The sequence below is a fragment of the Ictalurus furcatus genome, chromosome 9 (genome assembly GCF_023375685.1).
Source record: "Ictalurus furcatus strain D&B chromosome 9, Billie_1.0, whole genome shotgun sequence".
Taxonomy (NCBI): Eukaryota; Metazoa; Chordata; class Actinopteri; order Siluriformes; family Ictaluridae; genus Ictalurus; species Ictalurus furcatus.
Window position 1 is genome coordinate 24,982,045 of NC_071263.1, and position 15,618 is coordinate 24,997,662.

At 41.9% G+C, this 15,618-nt stretch overlaps 1 protein-coding gene across 1 annotated transcript in view; it reads left to right on the forward strand.

Moving 5' to 3' along the window:
* Positions 1–15,618, forward strand: part of asap3 (ArfGAP with SH3 domain, ankyrin repeat and PH domain 3) — a 54,919-nt gene that overhangs the window by 32,733 nt on the left and 6,568 nt on the right. The window contains exons 11-23 of the mRNA XM_053632746.1: positions 2,571–2,640; positions 2,742–2,829; positions 3,767–3,815; positions 4,112–4,278; positions 5,262–5,395; positions 6,577–6,668; positions 7,034–7,214; positions 8,396–8,481; positions 9,991–10,106; positions 11,290–11,357; positions 12,571–12,678; positions 14,374–14,569; positions 15,070–15,298. Coding sequence (XP_053488721.1) covers positions 2,571–2,640; positions 2,742–2,829; positions 3,767–3,815; positions 4,112–4,278; positions 5,262–5,395; positions 6,577–6,668; positions 7,034–7,214; positions 8,396–8,481; positions 9,991–10,106; positions 11,290–11,357; positions 12,571–12,678; positions 14,374–14,569; positions 15,070–15,298 — 1,584 coding nt within the window. The remainder of the gene's footprint in view (positions 1–2,570; positions 2,641–2,741; positions 2,830–3,766; positions 3,816–4,111; positions 4,279–5,261; positions 5,396–6,576; positions 6,669–7,033; positions 7,215–8,395; positions 8,482–9,990; positions 10,107–11,289; positions 11,358–12,570; positions 12,679–14,373; positions 14,570–15,069; positions 15,299–15,618) is intronic.

Genomic DNA, 15,618 nt, shown 5'->3' on the forward strand with positions numbered 1-15,618 from the left:
TCAAACATTATGTCAGTAAACCAGACGTGTGTCAATTGGGAAATCACTAGAATGTTCTTTCTCAAACACACTTCTTTATTTGTTCTCTTTTTTTTCTTAAGTCAAACACTGATGTTAAAATAATGGTGTTTGTTGGCTCAGTGAGCTGGGGAAGATGTGCTGTGTGTGTGTGCTTGCTTACATGATTCAGCTGTTCTTCATTAAGTCTGGTTTGACCACCGACTGAGTGTAGGCTCAAATGTTCAAATCCACTGCAAGATTACATGTGCAGATAACACACACACAGACACACTAGTGTACGTTAGCGCCAGTGCACTGAGATCAGATCTGCAGTGTATGACAATCAGACTGCAACATGAATCAGTTGATTCAGCTGAAGTGTTAGTCAGCAAAAAAGCAAACAAACAAACAACAACAAAAAAACAACAACACAGACTTCCCATCTCAGAGCTTCAGGGTCCATGGTTTGATCGGGTTCCTGAGCTCATGTGTTTTTCCAGTATCCATGTGAAATTCTTCTGGGTCTCTGAATTCCTTCCACCACCCCAAGCGATAGACTCGTAGGTCGATTGGCTATGCTAAATTGCCCCTTGGTGTGAGGCCAATCATGTGGGAGCAGCACAGTGCATAAAATCATGCAGATACAGGTGAAGAGCTCCAGCTAATGTTCACATCAAACATCAGAATGGAGGCGGGTTGGTCTGATTGGTAAAGAAACAATATTCGTGCACTACGATCTGTAGAGTTTGCCCAGAATGGTGCGGAAAACCAAATGCATCCAGAGTGAGCAGGGTGGAAAAGCCGTGTTAGCGAGAGCGGTCAGAGGAGAATGGCCAGATCGGTTCAAGTTGCCAGGAAGGCTATGGTAACTCAAATAAACACTCTTTAAAACTGTGGCGAGCAGAAAACCATCTCAGAATATATACAAATGTCGGATTTTGAGGTGGACGGGCTACAATGGCCAAAGACCACATCGGGTTCCACTCCTGTCAGCCAAGAACGGAAATTTATGAGGCTAGAACGGGCACAGGATCACTGAAACTGGGCATGTTAAGACCAGGCAATATTTTCCAATCGTAAGCTGTCCAGATGTTTTTCCAGAAATTGTTCATTCATAATTTCATGTCATAACTACACTGAAATAAAACTTTGTCTATTTCATGTGTTGCAAGCAGGGAAAATGGGCAAGGGTAAGGATCTTAGTGACTTTGAAAGGATCAAATTGTGATGCCTAGACGACCGGGTCAAAGCATCTCCAAAACAGCAGGTCTTGTGGGGTGTTCCCGGTATGCACTGGTTAGTATCTACCAAAAGTGGTTGAAGGAAGGAGAATTGGTGAACCGGTGACAGGGTGATGGGCGCACAAGGCTCACTGATGCGCGGGAGGAGCGACGGCTAGCTCGCCTGGTCTGATCCCACAGAAGAGCTACAGTAGCACAAATTGCTGAAAATGTTCATGATAGGAAGGTGTCAGAACACACCTTGCATCCCAGCTTGCTGCGTATGGGGCTGCGTAGCCGTAGACCAGTCAGAGTGCCCATGCTGACCCCTGTCCACCTACAATGGGCACGTGAGCATCAGAGCTGAACCATGGAGCAATGGAAGATGGTGGATGATATGATGAATCATGTTTTATTTACATCATGTGGATGGTGTGTGTACGTTGCTTACCTGTGGAAGAGCTGGCACAATGATGCACTATGGGAAGCCAGCGGAGGCAGTGTGATGCTCTGGGCAATGTTCTTTTGGGAAACCTTGGGTCTTGGCATTCATGTGGTTGTTACTTTGACACGTACCACCGACCTAAACATTCTTGCAGACCAAGTACACCCCTTCATGTCAATTGTATTCGCTAATAGCAGTGGCCTCTTTCAGCAGGATAATGCGCATTGGCACACTACAAACCTTGTTCTGAAACGGTTTGAGGAGCATGACTGGTCCTCCAAATTCCCCAGATCTCAATCCGATCAAGCATCTGTGGGATGTGCTGGACGAACAAGTCCGATCCATGGAGGCCCCACCTCGCAACTTACAGGAAGGACTTAAAGGATCTACTGCTAATGTCTTGGTGCAAGATACCACAGCACACCTTCTGAGGTCTTGTGGAGCCCATGCCTCGACGGGTCAAACCTGTTTCGGTGGCACAAGGGAACCTACACAATATTAGGCAGGTGATTTTAATCTTATGGCTTCACAGTGTACGTTAAGAGCTGCACTGTTTAAGAAGGGCGTCTTGTTTGTGTTAAGTGTTTGGAAGGTAGGAAATGTGGGTTGAAGGCTTCCTTTGACTTCCTCCCAAGAAAATCCAGTCCAGATGTGGAGAAAGAATAAACAGTGACTCATCAGGGCATATTGGTTCCTTCCAGAACATGGTTACTGCTTTTCTTTTTCTTTTCTTTTTTTTTGATGATTGAGGACGGCAGTCATTAGGATGTAAGAGATGCCAGTTTTCTGGCCTGAGATCTGAGCTGTGTTTCAAGTCTGATGTTAAGTGCTGGTAAAAATGCTGAGCTGGGTAATAAGTCTGTGAGATCACTCTTCCATCATGTGTTTGTGTTTTTATGTCTCAGAATCAGAAAGGTATGGCAGAAGAGGAAATGTGGAGTCAAATATGGCTGTCTGACCATCTCTCATAGCACGGTGAGGTTCCAGCATCTCACTCACACACACACATCCTGTCAACTCTAATATGCTGTACCTTATAAACTGCATTGAGGTTGTATTTGCGCCGTGTTTCTCAGATTAACAGACCCCCAGCCAAACTCAACCTCCTCACGTGTCAGGTTCGGCCCAACCCTGAGGAGAAGAGGACCTTTGACCTTGTGACTCGTATGTCCAACACTTTATAACCGTTTTATCTTCTCCTTTCTAATACTGCGAAAAATGGTATATTGAATATAGGTCAGTTTATCTCATACTTCTAATTGTGATTGTACTATATCAAACATAACATAAAATAAAAAAGATTATTAACTGTATTCCTCATTTTAAGCATTTATTTCTAGAAAAGAAAAACCTAAATAGAATTGTTACTAGAATAAGACGATTTCAGTCTTGAAATGCAGTAGTTTAAATGCCACATTTCAAGAATTCATCAGTCAGCCAATGCCTTCAGACAACATTCCTACTGTTTTTAGTGTAATAAACGATCTATATTTATAAGCATTTTAATAATCTAATATCGAGAGAGGGGGGGGGGGAACCTTTCCATTGTGGTTACATTAAAAACAACATGCATGTGCACGTATTAATATTATATCATTCTCATCTTTATATGAACTTTTATTTTTTATTATTCTTTATTATTATCATTGCATTTAGTTATTTATTCCTTTTCCTTAATTTAAATGTTATTGCTATTATTATTTAATGTTTTCATGTGTCCTTGGGTATCTTGAAAATCTAGCTTATAAATAAAATGTTGTTCTTGTTGTTATTATTATTATTATTATTATTATTATTATTATTATTACGGAACATGTATTTTTAACAGAGTAGCCCATGACTGAGTAGTGGCACAGTAAAGAACACTTTACTTGGATGCATTTCTTTGTAGGAGTGTGTGTGTGTGTCTATATATAGAAGAGAGAGTGTTTGTGTATGTGTATGGGGTGGATAATGAAAAGCAGTTGTTGCAAGGGGCTTGTCCTGGCTTGTTATTTCTTCCTACAATCCCTTTGCCATTTTATTCCCCCCACATTGCTTCCTTGATAGGCTCACTGTGTTCACACCCATCTCTCTCTCTCTCTCTCTTTCTCTCTCACAGATAATCGCACGTATCATTTCCAAGCAGAGGATGAACAAGACTGTATGATGTAAGGATTGCATTTGTTAAAACCTACCACATGCCGAAATACATCCATACACACACACTGATGATTCTGGCTCTAGTGTCTGTTTCTTTGTCCTGAAATACGTTCTGTTGTTTTCTGTGTAGTCCACCATCACTTTATCCTGTACATGCTTTCCCCTGGCTCTGTGACACTAATCACCACAGCCTTTTAATGTCGCATGATATCAAATGACAAGCTCTATGGAGAAGGTGTTAGTCGCTGAATTTATGATCAACTAGTCTCTCTCTCGCTCTCACTCTCTCTCTGTGTTTGTGTAGCTGGGTGTCTGTACTCCAGAACAGTAAAGAGGCGGCTCTGAACACGGCTCTGGGAGGAGACCAGCTGCAGTATCCGGGCAGCGGGCTGCAGGATCTGGCGCGTTCTGTAATTTCAGGCCTGAGAAATCTTCCAGGCAACGATACCTGCTGTGACTGCAGTGCTCCGGGTATGCCTCGCATCTACACTGCTAAAAGCGTCTAGCGTTATTCATCATTTCCTCACTTGTTTACAACTGTTTGTTCGATTTGATCCCTATAAAGCCTGCATGCAAATTGTGGCTCAGCACGTCCCCACTGAGGCCATACGCCTAGCAATTAAAATGGTACGCAAACAAATCGTACTTGTAATATCATCGTCAGTGTTTACCGTCAGAAAACACGGGTTTACTATATCAGATGCACAATTATTTACAGTCTATAGAACATCCACATTTGATTATGTAAGGCTGCGTATATAAGCTATCGGTGGAACGGAGAAGAGACTAAACGAAACCACGGGAAGTTAGGTACCACAGACAATATCCATATCAGCTCTGCGTAACCAGAAACAATCAACAGTACTGGTTAATGATGCAAGAATGAACCCAATTCTGTAGATTAATTATCATCACAGATCAAGATTTTGGCCTACATGAATGACTTCACTGCTGCGATATATATTTGATAAGAGTACTACTCTTGAGCGTCTGCAGAACTGTGCCTCCAAAGTTGCCAGCTCTGTACATATTCACATACGTTATACCACTGCAAAAGCCTACATACTGTATACAGTCCTTTCCACTAATAGAAAGGATATGAATCACCTGTTAGTAATACGAGGACTTTCAGACACAAAATAAATAAAAGCCAAAATGATATTAGAAACGATATTCATCTATGTTAGTCACCTTGTATTTAGTTTGTGTCCTCGTTTGCCACTGATGGGAATGATGGGAAATAGTTGTATGGCATCACAAAGATAATGTTTGGATCATAAGATAAGATCTGGCATGGGTGATTATTTCATTGCGCCGGAGCAGGTCTGTAAATCTCTCTCCTTCTCCGACTATAGTCGAGCTGCTCGCTTTGTTTATTTGTGTCTAAATGTCCTTGTACGTCTCGAACTCTGCATTTCTGCTTGTGTTACTAAACCGTCTTGTTTCTCCTACAGAACCCACCTGGCTCTCCTCTAACCTGGGCATCCTGACCTGTATCGAATGTTCAGGAATCCACCGCGAGCTCGGCGTTCACTACTCGCGCATACAGTCGCTCACTCTCGACATGCTCAGTACATCTGAACTACTGGTAAAAAAAAAAAAAAAAACCACACACACTTACTCCTTATTAAACCTAACAGTTAGATACCTGAAAAAACTGCCGCATTCTCCACTACCTACCAGCGTAGTGTGCAGATCTACCTAGATATCCGCTCATGTGTGTGTGTATATAGATAGAGTTTGTGCTTATGTCTATACATATTTATACATCTTGTGTATATACTCTTTATATATCCCTGTATTGTTCTCTTTGCTATCTCTCTGATCTCTTCTTTCTTTTTTTGGCTGTTGCCGTGACACCCTAATTTCTCCATCTGTGGATTAATAAAGTATTATCTTATCTTAAACAAATTTATACCACAGCACTGTTGAACTCTCGATTCTGATTGGTCAGAAGGTGTTGATTTTGCTTTTCTATGACGGCTGCACAGCAAATCACAGGTTTTCTATTATTGCGCTTTGTTCTCATGTTTGATCGTTTCCATGGTAACCGTTTACACCAGGACTCGCATGGTGGAAGTGAATAAATTGTTGATATGGTGAAGTTTTCTTTAAGGAGACGTTTATGGAAGGAGTCTCCAGTGTCAGCACTTTGTAACTTTGCAACTTTTAATTTTTATTTTATTTTTTGACACATGACGTCTTGTTGTTGTTTGTTTTTTTTTTTGTTTTTTTTTTTTGGCGACGATGTTGTTCCACAACATTAATTATAGCTAATGAATAAGTAATAAATAAATAATCACCAATAAATCATATTAAACAAACTGCTGTGGTATAAGAGGAATATAACACTTCAATTCAGGACACGTGGTTGTAGGAAAATAATCGACATGAGGTGGTAAGAGTAACTCCACTTCATTCTGGGTCGCAATCACACCACCCCATCGTTGATCATCTTCCTATAACGCTCCCAAGTGTTTGTTTTATTCTGTGTGTGTATATATATAATTTAAAAAATCCTGCAGAACTGTCCAAAATTTTCGAAAAGGGCTTCAATAATCTTGACTATAAGAACTAGACGAATCCCATCTGTTGAGACTTGGTTTTGTATACGAACGTCGTCTTCTTCCAAAGATCAGTAGAGGTTATAATGCACTTGTGTGGCGAAACGTGGATCGGTCGTCAGTTTTAAATCTGAATTAGAGGTTTGAGTTTACACCACGAGAACCCTCAAGTCTCGTTCCAATTCCTGCTCGTTTTTTCCCACAGCTTGCAGTGAGCATCGGTAACAACAAGTTTAATGACGTCATGGAGGCCAACCTGCGCGATGACTCAGTGAAACCCTTACCGCAGAGTGACATGTGAGTTTCACAACACACCAGTAATCAGGAGGCTCTGGACGGTTACCAGTCAGCCAGCCATGTTGGAGATGTTGGAGTTAGGAAAGGTCCTTTTTGTGTGTCTTGCGTATGAACACACCACAACCAAATGTATTTTTGTGGCTGTTTTAGTGGAGTAAATCAGTAGTCAAATGGCCCTTATTATGTGCCTTAAATTGCTACAGTACCCTCCAGAATTATTGGCCCCCTTAATGCAAAAGTCAATATTTAAAGACGTTTAATATGTACGTGTATATTTAATATATCGTACTGAAATCCGTGATCAAGGGTTGAAATGTTCATACCAATTTTACACGTGTGTGTGTGTGTGTGTGCGCATTTGTTAGGAATGCAAGGAAGGAGTACATCATGGCGAAGTACGTGGAGAGGCGCTACGTGTTGCCTAAAGAGCACTCGGAGCCCCTGCGTGTGTACGATGCCGTGAAATCCAGAGACCTGACATCCCTCCTCCAGCTGTACGCCGAGGGAGAAAGCCTGTCCAAACCCACAGCTGTACCCGATCAACAGGTCTCGCACACATGCACATGCACATCTGGCAGTGTACACGCTCAGAGGAAAGAGCTGTCTACCCTCTTCCGCATACACGAGCTGACGGATGCCCTCGATCGGCTAGCGTCTCTGTCTCTGTGATCGACAGAGGAGCGAGTGTATTACATCCCTCTACCTGAAGAGCACGGCTGGTTCTGCTCCCTTGGCTCTTCATGCAATATTTTCAAATGAACACAGTTTCCAAAAATGCTAAACAATTACTAGTAACTTTAAACCACAAGGACCCTGAGCAGGATAAAGCCGTTAGTAAACAAAGCTCGTACTCCACAAGAACCATTAATCGTTAATGTGGTTCGCCATCGTGGCCTTTCTTTATCTTTTAAGCCTCATATCTAACCCCTTTTCACTTGCATTAAAACCGCAGAAGAGAGTCAAATCCCAAGCGGTCTTAGTTGAGGTTAAGTGTGTAATGATTTTAAATAGCGTAATATGATATTATATTAATATCTTGCACATTTATTGCACTAATTTATTGATTTTGTTGGTAACAGTGCAGCTTAAAGAAGCATTAAAGCTGGAAATGTCATTTATCGCCTGGGTATGGCTGATAATTGCAGTGCGAATTTGATCCGTTTTTAAAATCGCATTACGTACAGTGATGTAGTGAGTCAGCTTTTGTTTTAAAAGACTTCGTTGGTCCACCGTTAGATGTTCAGTGGTGAGTGGGTGGACTGTGATTTATTTCCACGGTGTTCAGACGAGTTTAAATTCATATCCCCGTGGGAATGTGAGGGTGAGCGTACGGAGTATTTAACATGTGGTTAACGTCTGAAGAGAGAGGCACTCTTAAATGCCTTTTACTCAAGTCATTCATTACAGCCAGAAGTCACGATGCTGCAACGCTCCTTCCTGTTATGATCTTTCTCTTTGTTTCCTGTAATTCCACGTTTCCTCCTCTGCTTTCATCTGTAATTGGATCTGCTTTGCCTCCCTTGCGATGAGCCATGTACGGTGGATATGGATTTAGATCTATTATTGCGAGGCAGAGTTCTGGGGATATGATTTCAAAAGCAGGATTTCACAGCGATAATCACTATCTTTTGAATTTACTAATCTCTATCTATCCTTTTTTTTTTTTTGTCTGTACGCCAGTCTCTTTCTCTAATTTTATATTTGCTGTGTTTTTCTCTCTTGCTCAGGATTTGAAAGAGACGGCTCTGCATGTGGCTGTGCGTTTGGCTGAGAAGAGCTCTCTGGCCCTTGTTGATTTTCTCACACAGAACTGGTGAGTTTGAGTTTGTGCGAGTGTGAGTTGAGTGTGTGTTGCTGTTTAGTCTGAGTGTGTACATCTGGCTTTTATGAAACCCCGTCGGGGTTGGCAGGTTGTTGAGATACAGTTGGAATCAAAATGATTCAACCCCCATTGCAAATCAGGTTTACGGTCAAAATGTACAGACTTTCAGCTGTTTGCGATGAACAAATCAAACAAAAACAATTGAAATAGTTCAACACAACGAACGCTTCAAGTGGTTTCCACAAATTCAACTGAAAATGCAACTTATAATGACTTCTCCAGTCTCAAAATTATTCAACCCCCTCATGGCAAGCATCTTTAGTACTTAGTAGAGCAACCTTTTACTGTTATGACCTGCTGCAAACAAGATGCAGAGCTTCTGGCGGCGTTCCTGAGGAATCCTCATGAGAAATGGCCTCCAGTTCAGTAATATTCTTGGGTTTGCGTGCTGCAACCGCCTTCTTCAAATCCCACCAGAGATTTTCTATGGGGTTCAAGTCAGGTGACTGTGATGGCCCTGTAGAATCTTCCAGGACTTCTTCTGCAACCAAGCCTTGGTGGAATTTGAGGTATGCTTGGGATCATTGTCCTGTTGGAAGGTCCAATGAAGCCCAAGCTTCAGCTTCCTCACAGACGGCATGAAGTTTTCTCCTAGGATTTCCTGATACTTCAATGAATCCATCTCGCCTTCCACACGCTGCAGGTTTCCAGTGCCAGAGGATGCAAAGCAGCCCCAGAGCATCAACGAGCCACCACCATGCTTGACTGTAGACAGAGTGTTCTTTCTTCATTCTTCTTGCTCCAGACATACCGCTGATCCACCGTGCCGAAAAGTTCCAGTTTTGTTTCATCGCTCCACAGAACAGAATCCCAAAACTTCTGTGGCTTATTTATATGATTTTGAGCGACTTTTCATGTGCTTTTGGATCAGTAGTGGTGAACGTCATGGAAACCTTCAGTGTTTAGTACACGCCTTACTTTGCTCACTGAAACCTCAGTGCCTGTTGTTACCAAGTCTTACAGCGGGTATTTTGCAGTCCTTTGAGGGTTTTTCACAACCTGCCCTCTCAGAAATCTGCATGCAGCTCCGTCCAGGTATTTCACTATAGTAATTCTACCCCTAGCCAGTTCAGCTCAAGCACACCTGGTGCAACTAATGAAGCCCTTGATTAGTTGTATCAGGTGTGCTTGAGACAACACCTGTTTTGCATATTTGTGCAGTTGTGAGGGATTCTATTAAGGGGGGTTGAATAATTTTGAAACTGGAGAAGTCATTATAAGATGCATTTTCAGTTGAATTTGGGGAAACCACTTGAAGCATTTGTTGTGTTGAACTATTTCAATTACTTTTGTTTGATTTGTTCATTTGCAAACAGCTGAAAACAGTCTGTCAATTTTGACGATAAACCTGATTTAGAATAACTTTGATTGCAACTGTAAAATGTTTTAAAGTTACTTGTTAAGCATTGAAGTGTGTGTGTGTGTGTGTGCTCCTTACAGTGGCTGTCTGGAGAAGAAGACAGTGGAAGGAAATACAGCTCTTCATTACTGTGCGATGTACAATAAACCAGAATGTCTAAAACTGCTGCTTAAAGGGAAGGCTACTTTACACACAGGTACATCATCATCATCACACTCGTGCACCACGCCCACCTTTTTACTGTATTTTATACTGAACTGCTTGAAACAGAGCTCCAGGAGACAAAGAAGGAAACTTTTTGGGTTTAAATGAAGGGCTGAGGACATCTAGAGGATGCTAATTTTATTGAACATGAGACTTTTTTTTTTCCTGTTATCGACCCCATTGGTGATTGCACAAGTATTCATCCCTGTTGCTTTGAAACCCCTAAATTACTTCTTATTCCACCAGTTAACCATCAGTTAATTAGTTGAATGGAGGCATCTTGCATGCAGTTAAACTACCACATGTTCTTCACCTATTCCTCTCAAGTAACTGGAAAGTTCTGGAAAAGTATCTAAATATTTTGTTTAGAATATCCCATGGAGCATTATTAAATCTCTTAGTAAAAATTGGAAATAATATGGTACAAAAAGTCAGCTCAGATGGGTGAAGCTGTTCACAGGACAACCACAGCCTGGACACTCCACTAAGCAATGATTGACAGATGAATGATGAGAATAAAGCCATTGTTGGGTGGAAAAAAAACCCCATATGAAATTCCCTTTGAAGTCTCAGCAAATATGAGCAAAATAGTTCTCTGGTCTGATGAGACCAATATTGAACTTTTTGGCCTTGGTACAAAGTGCTACATTTGCTCATCACCCTGAGAACACCATTCCCACTGTGAAGCATGGTGGTGGTAGTGTCTGGTTAGGGATGCTTTTTAGCAAAGGGGGCTGGGAAACTGGTCAGGGAAAGGGGAAGATGAGTGGAACCAGATACAGGCCAGTCTGTCTCATACGAACAGAACATCATATACATATAGCTGAATTATACACTCAGCCCAAGTGGTGTTAACACCCACAAAAACACATAAGATGGCAAAACTTGTTAAAAGTTAGTCAGCTGACATGAAATCTTAAGAAATACATTATTTCGCATCCTTATGAAAATACCAATGTGCCAAAATACACGTTCAGATGTTTAAGGAAATGTGAAGAGCTGATTTAATTGGATATCACCCAACAGTATGATAATGTATTCATTCTAATCCCACCTCATTCTACAATTATGTGCCGATGGTCATGCAAACACCAAAGTATATAACGCTGTAGTTCATTCTCTCTCTCTCTCTCTCTCTCTCTCTCTCTCTCTCTCTCTCTCTCTGTGTTTTTCAGCGAACACGGCTGGAGAGACCGCGCTGGACATCGCCAAGAGACTGCAGCACACACTGTGTGTCGACTTGGTAGGTTTGATCTCATTACACACCGCCTACAGGAAACCCACACCATACTACACATGCTCCACACCCATCCCAAAAACCTAATTACTGATACGTGGTGTATATTAGATATGCAACCGAATATGAATACAGTATTTTCGGAATGAACAGATACAAATACAGGTCTGAATAGGAAGCTTGTCACGGGCATCTGGTTGAGATTAGAGGTGTGTGTCGGGACTCGGATGTCACAAAAAAGTCATACGTGTGAGTTTTTTACTTTGACGTGAGCAAGCAGTTAAATATGAAGCTTGTGGGTGGGGAAAAAAGACCATATTTATTAACATGAATGTACGACGGTCATTCATTCATCCTTAGTAACTGCCTGGTCAGGGTCACAGTCATTTCAATTAGGCTATTAGTTTATTTATATTTTGGGAAACAGAACAAAGGAAATTATTAAGAAAATATTGCAGGCTGGTACTAATGGAAAAATAATAACTGCGCGTCCACATCCTCGTACATCTCTACATCACTAGCTGAGACCAGTTGTGAACTTGAGTGAAGGTTGAGGAGCTATCAGAGGCAGAATTCACACACCATGCTGACAGTGCTGATATTTCTACCTCTGGGATTTTATTCCAGGGTTTCTGGAGGTAAAGTAGTAATGGCAATGTCCTTTTTTATTTTTATATATTTTTATTATCATTATTTATTTATTTTATAAAGCCCTCTGGTTTAGGCCACACCCACTACAGGTTTAAATACAGATATAGACGTTTATATATGTGCACGTTTATGTAATTGAAGGAGTTTTTAAATCTGATACAAATATTGCTGAGTGAACTCTCGTGAATCTGGACCTCGCGGCGATCAAATCAAAGCTTCATCTTCAGCACACTGACTTGTATCAGCGGCCACCTGCTGCTCTGTAAACACAAGCTGGCGCTTCAGTACTGCGCTCCATATTGACTCGGTGTCATAACCTCCACAAAGTGTGCTCTCACTGCTGGGGACAGGAATTATGTTACACCGAGTGTATGAGAGCGTATGTGTGTGTGGGTTGCAGCTGTCCCAACTGCCATGCTCCGTCTAAAACGGTCACGCCCTTTACATGGAAAAGTTTGCTCACATTTTGTACTCATTCATGATGTTAAACTGTGTCAAAGTTACAATTACAGTTTTAAATACTCTTCCTCTCTCATTTGTGTGTGTGTGTTTGTGTTTGTGCTCCCAGCTGGAGCTGGCTCACAGCGGGAAATTTAACTCCCAGATCCACGTTGAGTACATGTGGGAGATGCCGCAGGAGTTCCTGTACGACAGCGAAGACGATCTGGATGAGAAGGTGTGTGAACATCAAGCTGTCTTCATTATACATCTATATTCATCACTCATTCAGCACTATGGAGATAATACACACTCTGTATAATACACATCAGTACTCATGAGCTCAACTGTTATCATGTACTCAAAACAAGGAAATATCACGTTTTTTTCAGATTTCAGCGTGTCACGATATGTGGCTTTAAGATAGACGAGATGCGAATGTATAGTCAATTATTTAATAATCGTTAACTAGGAAATTATTTCACAGTCCGTACAGGATTTCGCAGAGTTTTCTTGTGATTGTCGTGGCCAGAAATGCTTGATTTTGCTGTGGCTTTTGAAAAATAGCACGTTCGCCTCACACCTCCAGGGTCGGCGGTTCGATTCCCACCGCTGCTCTGTGTGTGCGGAGTTTGCATGTTCTCTCCGTGCTGCAGGGGTTTCCTCCGGGTACTCCGGTTTCCTCCCCCAGCCCAAAGACATGCATGGTCCCCCAGTGCAAAGACTAGATTGGCACGTCCAAAGTGTCTGTAGTGTATGAATGGGTGTGTGAGTGTGTATGTAATTGTGCCTTGCGATGGATTGGCACCCAGTCCAGGGTGTACCCCGCCTTGTGCGGATGCACAAGGACGTTTTACAATAGCAATACAATGAAACATAAACAATGAACAATCATGTACAAACACACAAAATGTGAAAAACGATGAGCAATCAAACAGAAAGTGAAAAACACAGTAGAGCAAAAGGCATAGCAGCAGAGTAGGACAGATTACACTGAGAAAACATACGTTTTAAGTTGGGATTTGAACTCGGGGATGGATATGATGAGGGAAGAGTCAGGCAGAGTGAATCTTGGATGCTACAACACTGAAGGACCTGTCACCCATGGTAGGGAGATGAGATCCAGGGACAGAGAGGACTCCGGACCCAGAGGACCTGAGAGAGCGGGGCGGGTTGTAGGGGGGAAACAGTTTACTAAGATAGCAAGGTGCCCAACAGTGAAGTGATTTAAATGTGAGCAGGATTATATTATATATTTAATGCGAAATGAACTCGGTAGCCAATGCAGTTCAGACAGGAATTTTTTTTTTTTTTTGTGGAAAACTACTCGGATTGGCAAAATTACAATTGCACAAAATAGTTGTGCACAGTGATGTTTGTTTGTAAACGAGACCCTTTTAGCGGTACTCGTTCGACGCACGTGAATCGAATCCCCAAATCTGCGGAAAATCTGCAGTAATTTTGGAAAATAGCAAGCTCGCCCGAATATTGCGACGTTTGCTCGATTTTGTGTTCACTTCTGCAATCGTTAAATACGAGAGCGGACTATTTCTATACAGATCCTTTTAGCATTTCGTTGCGAAAAATGATCCCTGAATCAGTGGCATGCGAGCAATCATCCTAGCTGTGGACGTACGGTCATGTCACATGATCAAGTTCCTTTGAATGATTTCAAAAATATTTGTGAAATTATTCCTACCTGTGTCTAGGATACTCCTCTCATGTCGTCATATTTCGCATTCATGTGAACACGAATTTATGACTTCACCTAGAGAGCATCATTTATACGGAGAGACACAAACAATATTATTTATTCTTGTGATAAATTTGTTCTCTTTGTGACTTTATGTTTTTACATTACATGTGTACAAGAATTAACACAACTGTGTGAACTTTTTAGAAACGGTGTGTTGTCTGTTTTTCTTTCATGTAGGTCAGTCCACCCCGGGCTCTGCGCTCGCCTCCGCCCTCTATTGGCTGCTTTGGGAATTCTCCGTGGAGCTGTAACAGCAGCGACCCTACCAGACCATACCAGAACGTAGACTTTGTTTGCGGCAACACAGCGAGCAGCAGCACCTCCTCTGGAGGCAACACACCACCTCCCCTCCCTGCTAAATCCATTCAGAGAGGTTCGAGATCTGCCTCATTGTTTTCGAGACCGCTCACTGTAGGATTTAATTCTTGAATCTGATTGGTCCGAATGGGTGTTGATTCATTTTCTATAACGCCAGCTCTGACATTAAATGTAACTAAAAATGGATAAAAAAAAAGTATGATGTATTGCTAAATGAAAGTTTGGATTGTTGGAAAATTGCTGTGTAATAACATGGAGGATAATACTAGACTTGCGGATGGTTTCGCATCAGGCAGTGTTGTTGATTACTTTCCTATAACAGTACAGCTCGTCATGTTTTATTTCTTACATAACGCATACAGAATTTAGAACTATGCTTATTATTTAAGTATAAAAAAGAACTAAAAAAAAAAAGGCTGTTCTGACGAACTTCTACTGTGCGAGTTGATTTTAATGTTTGAAATTCACATTCCTACACTATTGTAACGTTGCACACGTAAAGTTTTATGTTTTTATTTTCTGTCTTAACATGTCGTTTATTTCATCCCGCTCCAGGTCGATCCGACCCCCAAATCAGCACCTCCACCCAGGAGTCTCACCCTTTTTCCCGCCACAGCTCCAGCTCCTGGAGTGGTTCCCATAGAAACGGCCCCCCTTCACCCATGAACGAGGTCGCAGGGTCACGGGCTCCCCGCTCACCTCGCAACGGAGTGCTGAAGAGACAGACGGTTGTCTGGGAGGGACCAAGTTCATCAGTGACGCAGAGCTCCATCGGGCCCGTCGTGTAAGAGCTGCTGATCTTTATTACTGAGACAAACACACGCTGAGAATTGGTGTTATAACTGAAAAAAGTCAAAGCATCACATAAGCTGAAGAATTGAGATGTTTAGAGGTTATGGTTGGCACTAACCTCTGCAGAGTTACACAGTGCTTTTAAATGGTAAATTGCAAATGGTCTGCACTTATATAGCGCTTTTATCCAAAGCGCTTTACACTGTCTCATACACACACACACACACACACACTCGCACACCAGTGGTAGCAGAGCTGCCATGCAAGGCGCTAACTTGCCAACTGGAGCAACTATATATATATATATAATAA